The 14,760-nt window shown below is 37.5% G+C and overlaps 1 protein-coding gene across 3 annotated transcripts in view; it reads right to left on the bottom strand.

The window, feature by feature from the left end:
• RP1 (RP1 axonemal microtubule associated) overlaps nt 1-14,760 on the bottom strand; it is a 186,342-nt gene that overhangs the window by 81,512 nt on the left and 90,070 nt on the right. For all 3 annotated transcript variants that reach the window (XR_005557687.1, XM_039351366.1, XM_039351365.1), the window contains exon 26: nt 12,622-12,847. Coding sequence is in view for 2 of the 3 variants with exons in the window: in XM_039351366.1 (XP_039207300.1) it covers nt 12,622-12,847 (226 nt within the window). In the remaining variant the exon portion in view is untranslated. The remainder of the gene's footprint in view (nt 1-12,621; nt 12,848-14,760) is intronic.

Here is a 14,760-nt window from a genome sequence, read left to right as displayed (position 1 = left end):
CAAAGCAAACAACCCTGAGAAAGGGACACTTCGTTCCTTTTGGACCAGAAACTCTGAAACTCAGGACTAGGGCAGTGCTCAGGCCACCCGGACAGGACCCAGGAGCGGACACGTGAAAGTGTGTGATCTGTACCTGTTTCAGCGGTAACATCCCTGGCACTACGAGGAAGCTCGGGCAAGGCTTGGATTGATAGAATGTTGACAGCTGGCGCGGGGTCAGCTTCTACTACTGGCAGAGGCAACCTACTGAGGCCATCAGCATGCCCATTTCTTTCCCAGGCTTGTGGAGTAATGAAAAATCATATGCAGACAAAAAAATAGACCACCTAAGCATTCTAGGGGAAATGATGTGGGGAGTCTGCTTACGTGTGGTAAACAGTCCCAGCAGAGGCGTATGGTCAGTGAAGACCGTGAAATGCCTGCCATATAGAAAATCGTGGAATTTTTTAATTCCAGCAACAACAGCCAGAGCCTCCCTGTCTATCTGAGCGTAGTTGCGCTCGGCATAAGACAATGTTCTGGAGTAGTATGCAATAGGAACCTGAGTTCCATCAGACCTGAGGTGACTCAGGACAGCTCCAACCCCGTAGGGGGATGCATCACAAGCGATGCACACAGGAAGAGACTCGTTGAAATGTGCAAGAACACTGTTAGAAGTGAGCAGGCCTTGACTTCTTTAAAGCAAGCCTCATGTGCTTGTGACCACAGCCACACAGCTTGTTTGTCGAGTAGCCTGTGAAGAGGCTCAGCTACACTAGCTTTATGTGGAAGAAAAGAATTGTAGAAATTCAGGAGGCCTAAGAAGGCCTGAAGTTCGGCCTTAGACTTTGGCCTGGGTGCTTCTAAAATAGCAGTTAGTTTGGATTCAGCAGGATGAATCCCAGCAGCATCAATTTTGAATCCCAGAAATTCAGTAGAAGGCAACCCAATCTTGCATTTGTCTTTTCTGAGCTTAAGGCCTGATTTCCTGAATCTTAACAGGACAGCCCTAAGCCTTTCAGCTAGAATGTGTGTGGAGTCTCCTGCAATCAAGACATCGTCAAAGTAGGGGCAGACCCCTGGTATACCTCGTAGTGTGTTTCCCATTACGCTTTGGAAAATCCCAGGAGCGACATTCACTCCAAACTGCAGCCTTTTTACCTTAAAGGCTCCCCTGTGGGTCACAATAGTCTGAGCTATGGCAGCATCATTATCAACAGGCAGCTGTTGATATGCTTGAGCTAGGTCAAGCTTTGCAAAAACACGCCCCCCCTTTAGAGAGGCCAGGATGTGACTGACCACAGGAACAGGATAGGCATGTTGCTGCAATGCCTTATTGAGTGTGCATTTGTAATCAGCACAATTGCGAATGTCCCCATTTGCCTTTAGAGGCGTGACAATGGGGGTCTCCCACGGGCTGGAATCAACAGGTTCTAGGATTCCTTGTTGGATTAGTTTGTCTAATTCAGTGTCAATCTTACTTTTTAAAGCAAAAGGGACCCTTCTTGCTTTAATCCTAATGGGAGTGACAGTGGGGTCTAGCTTTAAGGACACAGGTGGTCCTTTGAATGTGCCCAGCTGGGGGCTGAAAACATCTGCAAATTCTTTGCAGACTTCCTGTAGTTCGAGTGTTTGTAAGCTGTTGAGTCCTGTGACGTGTATCCCCAGGGCCTCAAACCACTCGAGTCCTATGAGACTCGTTCTTTCACCCCCTACTACTAACAAGTCTAGTGGACCTTCAAAACTCTTGTATTGCACGTTAAGGGTGGCCTCCCCCTTAACACACACTCTTGAGTTCTGAAAATCAGTTAATCCAATATCAGAAGGCCTTAACTTGGCCTTAGTCCCACTACTGGAACAAATCTTCCTAAATGTATGCAATGAAATGATGGAAAGGGCGGACCCTGTGTCTAGTTCCATAGATAATGGAACCACTTGTAGCTTCACGTTGAGTGACAGCTTTTTCTTCATGGGCTTGTGTGTGCCTGTCCTACAAATGTTTCTACGCGAAGCGCAAAAACCTACCCTATTCTGGCTGGGGACTCTGGTACCCTTCAGGCGTTCTTCTTGAGGTTGTGCCTTTCGTCGGCCCAGACACACAGCTGCAATGTGCCCTAGTTTGCCGCATGCCCGGCAGGTAGCGGAGCGGAACTTGCAGTCGGTTCTCCTGTGGCGACCTCCACATCCGATGCACTTGAGCGGAGCTGAAGAGCTTTCCTTCTGATTTTCTCCCTTCGCGGGGTGTAGACGGTCGACTTCTTCGTCCGGATCCTCCTCGGAGTTTCGTCGGACGTCTTTTTGGTGCACGGACGCACCCTCTGCACTGCTTCTGATCGGCCGCATGTTCTTGACGGCGCCGCCTGCTGCTTCTTCCGCGGTGGCTTCCCTTAAAGCGTCTTGGAAGGATAATTCTTCCTTAGCTAAAAGTCTCTGTTGTAGCTCTCGATGCCTCAACCCGCACACGAATCGGTCCCTCAGTCGTTCCTCGAGGTCCTTGAACTCGCAGGGCTTGGCGGCCTTCCGTAACGCGGCGATGTACTCCTTGGCTGACTCCCCGGACCGTTGATCCCTCTGCTCGAAGGTGTGGCGCCATGAGATAACTGACACCTTGGGGTGGAAGTGGTCCTTCAGCAGCTTCTTCAGGTCTGCGTAGCTTACAGACTCTACTGGAACAGGTGCTGCAAGGTTTTCTGCGATTTCGAAGGCGTCTTGGCCGCAAGCGCAAAGCAGGGTGGCAGCCTTCAAGCTATCTTCCCTCACTGGGTTTGCCTTGAAGTAGTTCTCCATTCTGGATACGTAGGACTCCCACCGCTCTGGATGTGAGACGTCGAATTCCGCAAGCCTTCCGATTTTCGCCATCTTCGGATCTTCAGGAGACGGGTCTATCAGCCAGCCTACCCCCGAATGCGCACGGGATTGGCGGGCAGCTGCTGAGTCAACACCGTTCCTCTTCCGCCGCTCAGGACTCCTTGGGTAAGCGTACACTTTTTCCTTTCCAGGTAGTGCAAGGCATCCCACCTTCGTCGCCAGTGTTGCGTCCTTGGCGGGAAAACAGACACGAGAAACAGCTGGAGTTCTCAGGTTCTTTTATTCAGCGTTCAGCTTACAGGAAGATGGCTTCAGCTCAGCCCAAACGCCTCGCAGCCCCTTATATAGGCAACTCCCGGGTAAATGGGTTACTTTTCCCGCGCCCGCACCCGCGCATGCGCACGGCGCTGGCGACAGCCTGTCTGGTCCCGGGCAGCTTTGCACCTGCCCGGGACTGCCTGCAAACGCCCGAGCCGTTTGCAAAGGCTCGGGACATAACAGTTCTATTACTTTATACCTGTGAAATTGCCAAACTGCAGCACCACAAATAACAAAAAATATGATTCTCACCAGGGAAGCAGATAACAGGGAAGTAGTAGTCCACAAAATATTAGTTAAATCTTCAAAAGTCAGGATTTCAGGCCAAAATTAAAATTATCTTCTTGGTCATTTATAGGATAAGCAAAAATAAACAATCTGTCACATACATATAGGCCTGTTTCTGTCTATAAAAACTAATTTAAAACAATAGCACTCTCCATTCTGCATAATTTTATCATTGTTTGAAAGTTTATGCTTTGTTTTATTTTTTCCCTTTCTGTAAAATATGCTTTGTCTTAAACTCAGGAATAATTTAATATTAGATCCCTAAATAATATTTCAGCTTTAGGCAAAGCACTCTATGAACACCAATTAGCAGTAAGAAAAAATGATGAAAATTCTTTAATTTCACAACATATAGACAGATTTAACCATAGTTTCAATTGGGAAAATGTGACAATCCTATATCAGGCCAAGTCCAAAAATGCCAGGGAATGTATAGAAGCCTGGCACTTTGACAAATTAACCATCAATAGACACATAGACATTAACAACATCTATAGATTATGCAAAAGAGATAATCAACCAGCCCAGAAGGGAACAAAAAGAAAAGATCCAAGCACCTCTCCACCAGCAATCAGCACCAGATCTGCATAGATTAACTCCAACTTTAACATCAGACCAACAATCAATCAATACCCCAATCAAGAAACTGCCAAAGAGACAACAGTAGACAGCCAGTCAAATAATCTCTAAAACCATCCCTACCAACATTGACAGAGCAAGCCGTTAAAATATAAACTGACAGCAAACCATGCTCCTTACTAGCACTAGTTTGGGTAATGAAACATCTGCAAGAAAGCAAGAAAGTTCATAGAGCATCAAGGACCCCTCATTTCAACCCTAATCCACAAATATTCTCCTTTATTGGAAAGTACTCTATCTCCAGTTAAGGCCACGCTAGCTGTGGTAATAGAATTTACAAAATAAAGGCTGTGCTTGCATGATTCAACCAGATGACTACTTTGTAACCAGGTATAGGTATGTGGTGATTGCTTAACAATTCAGTGTGTTGTGCACACCATGAAAATTGAGATAACTGCATAAAATATGGCTTTGTTTATTGCAGCTGTATCATACTGCAAACTTGAAGTGACTCTACTGCTTATCAAACCTGGGTGTGTGTGTGTGTGTGTGTGTGTGTGTGTGTGGTTACGTATGTGTTTATATGACTTTTTGACAACTTTATTTATAAATTTGATAAATAAATACTATCACTACTTATAAAAATGAGATTTTCATATTGGATTAAAAATAATGTAGAATAATTTTCATTACACATGCATGGAATCCAGTTCATATTTTCTGTTTAACATGTAGAGGTCAAAGGCAGGACACAAATTCTAAGGGTTTAATTAAAGCATAAATATTCTAAGAAAATGACATTTATTTATTTATTTATTTATTTATTTATTTATTTATATTTCCTATTTCTTCACTGCCCATCTTTTTCAGAGAGGGGCTCTTAGTGGTGTAAAATTTAATTAATATAACATATAAAATTAACATTAAAATATTAAAAATAATTTAAGACTAAAATTTTAAAAATTATAAACTATAGCATTATAAAATTTCAAGGAGGTAAAAAAAATCCAAGATGGGCATTTAGCAATAGTTAATACAGATTCTCATGGCATCAGCCAACCCCATGGTTTCGTGGTTCTGTGTCCCCCATGCAAGGCTGCACAGCCAGGTTTTGACTCTTTTGAGGAAAGCCAGGAGAGTGGGGGTGAGGTGGGGTGTCAAGATGTTCCATAATGCAGGGGCAATGACAGAGAAGATTCTATTCCTAGATTGCACCAGTTGAATTTCTTTGATTGGCAGGGTCTTCATCGTACCTTTCCTGCCTGATTAAGTGAGACAAGCTAGTGTAATGGGGCAAAGCCAGTTCCTTAGGCAGCCTGGCCTTATACTATGTAGGACTTTATAGGTGACAACCAACACCTTGAATTGGACCAGGAACCAAACTGGCATCCAGAGTTGTTCACTGAACAAAGGTATTATATGTGAATCTTTTTGAGCACCCAATATGACTCACATGGCCACATTCTGACCAGTTGAAGTTTCCAGATACTTTTCAAAGATAGCTCCATATAGAGTACATTGGAATAGTCCAATCTGGAGATGGACAGGGGATGAATGACCAAATGGAAAATTTTGCTTTGCTGATGGGAGCAACTTTATTATGTCAGAATGTAATGTCCTCCAAACTAGCTGATTATAGAATTGGCCATAGATCCTCTGGGTCTCTAGATATTTTTCCCATGGCTTTCACTGTGCTAGTCATAAAATTCAAAATCATTTCCAAACTTTTATGTACCAGCAAGAGAAAACAAAGTACTATAATTTCTATAGCAATAAAGCATGGCAATATGTAAAGTATTACAACCATCCTTCAGTGCCAGATTTTCTGCTTTTCTGCAACAGTTTGAAGCCATTGAACCTTGAATTTGGTGGCATTAAATTAGAATCTAACTGCAGTATACAGGGAATTGCCATAGCTTCCTTCAAATGTGAAACACTGTAGGAAAATACAATTTACTAACTCAAACAAAAGTCTAAAGATATTTCTTTTAGCATGTAGAAATTAGTTTGAATAGCTACATTCACTCACTCTCTGGAAATACCCAAGATCAAACAATATAAATAAGAACAGAAATTAAACAAGTTTAATTAATGCAATCAAGACTGTACTTCCTGAGGAGAATGCTTTTTCATTTGAATATTTGTGGTGCTAAGAGAGATGGGCTTTAATTAAGCTGTTATGTCACACAGGCACAGCTCTGTTATATTCCTGAGTCAAAACAGTCAAGGAAGAACAGATAGTATCTATAGCTGGAGAAAGGCAAACTCAAAGCATGAAAGAAGTACTGATGGAGATAAAGAATTTATTCTCAAACTCTGCTTTGCTGCCTGATGTGCTTGCTCTCAGCAGTTCCAGGGTTGAGAAGAACTTTCACATAGGTCCATTTTATTGTACAAGTGTCTAATTTCTTTTGCACTACCTGTGTTCCTACATGGTAATTTTTTAGACTTTTTATAACTTGTTCCTTGTTTAACTTGCCTTCCATTCTGAAGGATATTAGAAATATCCTGCCTGCAACACTAACCTTTCTGTTCAATTTTACTCAGCCTGGAAAGATTTCTATATAGATTTTTTTTTCATTTAAGTGGTTGTATTTTGACATTGTGTCCAGAACCAATAATATTGGATTTGGGAACAAATGGACATGGACAAAAAGGAAAGAAATGAAAGAAACAGAAGTGAAAGCAGTATGATCACTAGAAAAAATAGTATGAAAAAGTATTAGAAAATTTATTGAATCTTCCAATAAAATAAATGTAAAATAGGCTTAAGGAAAGTGTAAGGGAGTTGCTTGAAACAGAACACCACAGAAATGTGTGTAGTTATCCTAATGAAAAATATGAAAATGGATGCATGCTGTTATGATGAAGTGAAAGATGCTGTGGATGAGGAAAACAAAAGAAAAAAAATGACTGATAAATCAAAATGATAAAAAGCAAAAAGCATGTATAATGACAAGAAATGATTACTGTAAACAATATAGTCACATGGAGAAAGGAACACTTGAAAGAAGAGAAACTGAAATGAATGTTGATAGGAAAAAATGTTTTAAAATTTGGTAAAGCAGTCTAAATCAGGAGCCTTCAACAGACTGAATTGAATTAAATATTAAAGTGATATATTTATCACTTTATTTGGGATGAAACTAAAATAAAGAAATGCTGGAAGGAGGTCTTTGGAGATATACAGTATATAAGAACTTCTTTGGAACAGCTTTTGCCTAAAAATGATAATGGCCCTGTATTTCACCATTTCCCAAAATATTAATAAGTACTAGTTATTCTAGAAGATATTGGGGTGTAAAATAACAATGTATTCTATTTTATAGCAATAAAATATTATTATTATTTACTATATCATTATATCTTCATTCATTTGTTCACTGCCTGGGGAGAAGGGAGGGAGGGAGGAAGGGTCCAAGAAAATTAACAAAAAGAAAGATATAGTAAATCTTGTGAGATAGTGTAAATGGGGAAATGGTAAAATATGTACATTTTGCTTATGAAGTTGTATCTCATTTTGTGTTTGGCAGAATCCTGATTAAAAGGGATGAAATATGAAACTGAGCAAAATTTTAAAAGTGCAATATGGCTTGATGGGGACATACAAACCAAATATTTATTCTTCAATAAATATATTGAGAAATATATGAATGTGTGATTGAAAGGTTTTTTTTGAACATTTGTTGATTTAGAGAACACATATGATAAAATGAATAAGCATGAATTATAAAATGTTTTGCCTTGGTATCAAGGTGAAGGTCAATTGCTGAATGCAATAATGATGGTAACAAAGTGGAAGTAAACCATGTGTGATAGAATCAATGCAATCGTCACCCCATGGTTCAGCACTGAGTAGGAAAATGAATGTATAAATAAATGTCTAAAGAATGCTTTTGATGTTAGAGAAATTTGTTTGGGATGCTTATGTATTTGTAGACAGATGATGCAATATTATTGAATGAAAAACCAAGTGATTAGCAATGAAGGTTACATAGATTATGTAACAAGATTATAAAACTGAAAATTGAAACATCAAAAATAAAATTAACATAGTTAGACAAGGAAAATAATAAATAATAATTGCAGATTATACATAAATGAAATATTGATAGAACAAATAGATGATTTATATATCTTTTTAGAGGGTTTACTAAAGATAGATATATTTTTAGAGGTGAGGATGCTTTAAGAAAGGCAAGTTAGCATGTGCTCTATTATGAGGAATGAATGTCAAAAGAAGCAAAAACTGTGCAAATACACTTCTATCTAATTTCTTATATGAAAATCAGATCTAAGAAAATTAGAAGGAACATAGAAACTGAATGCAATGGGAATAGGTTACTTATTAGTACAGTACGTGTGATAAAATTACTAGAGGATCAAGAATTAAGAGATGCTGAAAAATAAAGAATGAACACAAACATGATCAACCTGTATTTGGATTATTTTTATTGGGGTGGAGCTTTATTACCTGGTTTTATTGTTATTGTGAACTATCTCGAGTCTATAGACAATATAGAAATTCTGAATAAATAAATGTATTAATGAAGGCTCGATGAAAGAGTGAAAATCCCATAGTACAGGTGGAATTGTAAACGTTAATTGGACAATCAATAAACCAATTTTTATACATTCACAGACCAGCATTAATTGGATAGATTTGGGGAAAAGTAGATTGGGGAAGTGGCAAAGAATCTGGAGAAAATATAGTTCAGAGATATTTGTATAAACTACTAATATTATAAAGACAACAAAGAAAGAGTAAAACATAGAGAAGTATGAAGGAACTTAAATATTAGTTTAAAAGGAACTGCTACCGTATGGAGACAAGTTGAATGATTCATACAGCAAATGGAGAAAAATCAAATGTACCGTAGTCTTATGGTTCTCTTCTGAGAGAATATAAGGTAACAATCTTAACAAAGTGAGGTAATAAAGTTCAAATGCAAAGTAAATCCTTAATTAAATTATTTTAATTGCTAATTCCGGAACTGAAGGTAAATATAAAACATACTTCTAGTCCATATTTCTGACAAAACACATTTTAAATTTAGTGAATAAATTTAATGGCAAAAGAGTTATACTGGATCATACTAGGATAAGGAATCCTTGGTTTTCTCTGAGCAACCCAGACTACCAAAGAAAGAAAATGACTAGCTACACAATCACTTCCAACAAAATGAGATGCACACATAGTTTATTAAAAAGTGCCTGACCACTCAATTCACTACAGCACAACCATGCTATGAAACAGATAACATCAAAAGCATCTTAGAAATAACTAATAGACAACATGGACTCATGCATGTAGCATGCAAATCAACTAAAGTCCTCCACAACATCTTAAGTATACTAAAAGACCTTGTAGCCAAATAGAAAAACAGAATTTATCTATAGCCTATAATGCAGACATGTCAAACTTGCGATGTCCCATGATGTTGCACGACACATTGGACCTTTTACCCCAATGTTGGCAATGGAGTGGGCACGGTTTCTTTGTGACACATCTAGCCCGCGGGCTGGCAGTTTGACACCCCTGATATAGTGTAAGAACTGTAAAAGCCATTATGTAGAACAGATGGGCAGAAGATTAGCAGAACATATCCATGAACACCAAGACATGATGAAAATTTCACAACACACCACAACACATGGAGAGACTCAACGATAGTTTCAAATGGGAAACTCTGCAACTTCAACCAAGCTAAATCCAAAAATGCTAGAGAATTCCTGGAAACTCAAAATTTGTTCAGACAAATCGGCCATCAATAGACACAGAGATAAACTAACTTTATGTACCATTCAAAAGACAATAAAAAACTAAGAAGGAAACAAAAGGACTAGACCACATCTTCTTCAATAGCTTACACCAGATAAGCAGACAAAATCAAACAGAAAATAATATCCTAATCAAAAAACTATTAAGGAACTATTAAAGACAAAACTACCAACCACTAACACTGGCAGGGCAAGCTAATGTATATAAACAGGGAGCAAGCTCCACACTCATTTGCACTGATGGCATTTATCTGTGTAATGAAATGTCTGCAAGCAAACAACCAAGCTCGGAGAACACCAGGGATTCACAGTTCAACCTCAAGCTACATATATTACTTTCTATTGTAATAGGATATCTTGTATCATTTGTCTCCTTTAATATAACACCTATATATAATGGCTGTTTCCAAGCTTCTATACAATTACCCTTTTACAACTAAAAATGCAGATGGCCCAAAACTTTACTCTCTATGATAGTAAAAGATAGTAGCAAAAAGCCATAGTTGGGTTGAGTGTCTATTGATATTCATCTTAAATGAGCCAGAAAATCAATAAGTAATTTGAAATCATAAATGTACAAATTTAGGATGTATCTAACAGCTACAAAATGTTTCCATTTACTTTTATTATCAAATACATTTTAATAACCATAATGTGCTAGGAATGGCAAAGATAAATATGCCATTAGAGCACCAATATAAATAAAGTTGAACAAATATTCTACTTGGAAAAATAATATATCCAACAAGAAGAGTAGTCCGTACAAAAACTGTGAAGATGTTTTACTTGGCTGCAGCCAAAAGGCATCTGTTGACATGTAAGAAATTCTGTTTCCATACAGGTAGTCTTTTCATGTCCAAGCATTGTCCAAGGAAAACAAAACTAAATTTGATTGAATGCCTTCCAACTATGTTGGCCATAGCTCCCACAATCTCCAGTTAGGTTCTACCTCCATTTATACTCCTTTTGGATCAGAATATAATTTACAAATAAAATGGAATTAATTATCAAAATAATAAATGTCCAAATTGTAAACCATTAAAAAAGCAAATGGAACATAAGTCAAGTAATCAAAAAAGAAAGACAAAGTATAGCAAAATCCAAAATGAAACACTACTGACTAAATCCAGTATGACCATCAATAATTGTATTTTAAATTTCTGAGTAATGCCACTGTAAGGCTTTAAAAGGTTTCAATGGGTAAATCCTGTTCTGGATGCAAAGTGTGTATTACCGTCTCTTACAGTAGATAGACATACAATCCTGGATCTGCATGCTCTGAAAATTATTTGTAAGAGATGCTCTGGAACATGTGGGAGATCAAACTCAGCAATTTAAAACAACTGTGTCTTTATTAGAACTTGGCATGAACTAGAAAAATATACAGTTAACACATCACATAAAATATGCAGCTACTTGAATGAGTCGACTTATGTTTCAGAATGCATTCTTGGGCTCAGATTTGGAATCAGAGGAGGGGACCACTGACCACCAATAAGCAGCCAGGACCAGAGCCAGCTTTAGAAATTCTGACCATGATCTGTAAGCTCCAGTGCTGCCAGACTGACTATCATCTGAGCAGGCAAAGGAGATAGGGCAAACAGCAACAGTAATCTACTGGATTCAGTAATAGCTTTGTTCTCTATGCCATCCATCTGGTAAATTCTATTCTATTCTATTCTAGTCATAGCTGCCATTGTTCTCTGAAGTTGAGGGCATGGAATTATTACCCAACGCCATCACCAGGGTTGCTTCTAAAATGATCGGTAAGCATAGGCTCTCATTTGATGATAGTCACTGTTAACTCTCACTCTGTGTGCCTTGAATTATGAAACTTGCAATCCTGATTTTGAACCTGGACTAGCTGATGAATCTGCTATAAGATTTTACCCAGATTCTGCCTGACTACTCTCCTGTGTGCCACTTAGATTTTGAGCACTTGTAAGCCAAACTTGCTGAACTTCAGGGGAAAATGTTTCTCCATACTGCAAGTGTTTGTTGGCAAAACCACCCCTTTGTGTATTTGTGTATGATTGGTCTGGGACAGGACATTCCAAAGAACACCGCCCAAATATTTTGTGAAGCATATATTTCCACAGTTCCATTATTCTGTCTTTTTTAGAATATATTATTCAGATTATGTATTCCATTCTGTAATTATTTCTGGTACTTTACATTCTCTTTTATGAAAAGTATGCTATATTGATAAATGACGAGGTCTAGTATGATAAATTGGGAATGCAATTCTATCAATTCAGTACATTAGAAAACCAACCTAAAGTTTTTGTGACTGTGAATATTTTTAGATATAATAAGGTAGGCTAAATAACATTGGCCTGGCTGATTGCACAGTTCTTCCTAACTTCTACCATTATTAAATTCTAATTCATTTGCTAAAGTAATTTACATTCTTATTTCATTCAATGTGTGTAAGACTGTGCAAATAATTCTTCCCTAACACACAATATTTAGATAATTGTAACTTGCTAAATTTCACAGTCTTGTCAAATAAACTTTATTAAAACAGTTCTGAAAATGTAACAGTCTAGATTTCCTCTGTACTACACAAGGGAGTGTATTAATTTATATTTTTCATGTAATGCTTAAGTGAGGATGAAGAAGTTGCTAGAACAATCCATTGATCTTGGGACATTTTAAATATATTTCTGGATAATAAGCACTTGGGCTATTTAATATTTTGAATAATAGTAGGTAAGTATAATTCCCTAACATTTAAAGTTTTCCTACTCTTATTTCACTACTTTCATAATACTGTGATGAATAATAAGATGAATAATAAAAGATATGTAATTGAATCTAATACGCAATACACATATAGATAAAAAATATTATATATTATAGACATACATGGTAATTGTTCTTTTTTAGACCTCCTAATTGGTATTTCTCTCCATGTGTCTCCATCTCCTTGGTCTTCAGATAACCAGCAGTTGACAGGAAAACATATTTCTTGCTCAGATGGTAAATTCATCTTTTGAAATCTAATTTCATTCAGGTACCAACTGGGATTTTTTCCACTGTTGTCATGGCCAATTCGGATTTTATATGGTTCTCCAATATTTTTTAGGTTAATCTGGAAAATATAAATAGATAAGAAAAGCTTTCATTATATTTCAGTTGCCCGTACAGATAAATCTAAATAATTAAATGAGATGAAACCATAATGTTAATAAACAAATCCTCCAATAACTTTCATTAACATAAAATAAAAATAGCATGTTGTTTAGAAGGCCTGGGGGGGGAATAAGAAGGTCATAATCTAACGATGAGAAATGTACTAAAGTGGGCAGCTTAACTTTTCTCTGGACATCTTTCTTAGGAGACTACTGTCCAGTTGAAGGACAATTACCAAAAGTTCCCTCACCCTTACTTAGAGCTATTGGCAAGAATTGAAACTGAAAAAAGATTTGGAGAAAAACTCTATTGCTCATTTTGGAGCTTATGTAGGTACATATTGTATGTCATAAACATATGATGCTCTTTTAAATATTGAGGTCCCAGATCACATGATTATAACATTCTATCTAATTCTACTAAGATTTTATATTCAGAGATGAGGCAACTGATTAAAGTTTAAACTTAATGGCCTTAGTTATAGTTTTACCCTAAATATCATTGCTATCCTGCTTAAGGATCATTTTGCTTAAGTATACTGTAATGTATAGTAATAGATTTATTCAGAGTGCTAACACAAGATTTAGTGACTGATTATCAAAAACTTCTTGCCTTTACTTCATTAATCCTAAAACAATACATTTGACAAATATATTATTATGCTAGGTCAAAGCAATGACATTTGAACACATTTAAATAAAATGAAGAGCCGGTATGGAATAGTAGTTAGAACATCAAGCAAGAAACTGGAGGACCATGAGTTCTGGTCCCATACCTAACCACACAAATGACTTCTTGTAAACATGCACTGAAGCTAAGGAGTATTATACACTTCTTTATTTCTTTCTGCTGAACTAGTTAAAGATGCAATGCAAAATATTATTATATGCTGAACTAGTTAAAGATGCAATGCAAAATATTATTTGATTTTGTTTCCTGGATTCACATATTATGGTAAGTATCAACATCATTAGTTTCTAGTGTATTATTCGAAACCAGGTTGTAGAAAATGACCAGATGACCAGGCTGAGCCCAAGGGTGGGGTCAAATGCATTATCAGTCATAAGTCCCTAAGACTGTTAAGAGATCTAATTCTAGCCCACTTGAGTTCCTGTAACTACCACTAGTTTGCTTAGACTGTTAGTAGTTGTGTAAAGAGTTTAAGCTTGCAATAAATTTTTATACCCATTTGAACTGCCTGGATCTCCTGATTTCCCTAGAGCTTGACAATATTGCTGTTAACTTACTAACTACAACTACGCATGATGTGCAAATGAATGCCCACCCTGCTTGTAGCTTCCCACCTTATTCTTAGTCTGGTTGTTATGTTCCTCCCAAGCTCACAGGAACAAACAACACATTGCTTATAAAATGAAGAGAGACAAACTATGATTATTTTGCTTGTTGAAAATGCAAACTTTAGTTTCATCAACACTCTAATGTTAAAATAATTAAACACAGGTGAATATAATCATATTACATATACATGGATGCCTCTGATAGTCATGTTGTATTTTAAATATATGTCACATCCAGCTCAACAATGACATAGATTAAGCCAGCCAAAGCCAGCCAAAGTTCAGTTCTTTATTTGCTTACACACAACAGACAGAATCTTGCCGAACTAAACGCTTACTACTCACACCCTATTGGATATACCTTGGGATATTTTAGGGAGTGGTTATCCTAACTTTTTTCCTCTGCCTTCTATTCAGCTTTGAGCTATGTTGCTACTTATCTGCCCCCCCCATGGAATTTTCCCTCTCCTTCTTTAAAAACTGCCACATCAATGTAACGCATCACACCAGCCTCTTGATTTATTTCTTCTATTGCTCCCCAGCATCTGTTAACTTCCTAACTGTATTGGGAGGA

Source organism: Crotalus tigris, unplaced genomic scaffold (assembly GCF_016545835.1).
Source record: "Crotalus tigris isolate CLP2741 ecotype Arizona unplaced genomic scaffold, ASM1654583v1 scf7180000018371.15429387391:27106975, whole genome shotgun sequence".
NCBI lineage: Eukaryota > Metazoa > Chordata > Lepidosauria > Squamata > Viperidae > Crotalus > Crotalus tigris.
This window is presented reverse-complemented; position numbering and strand designations above follow the sequence as displayed.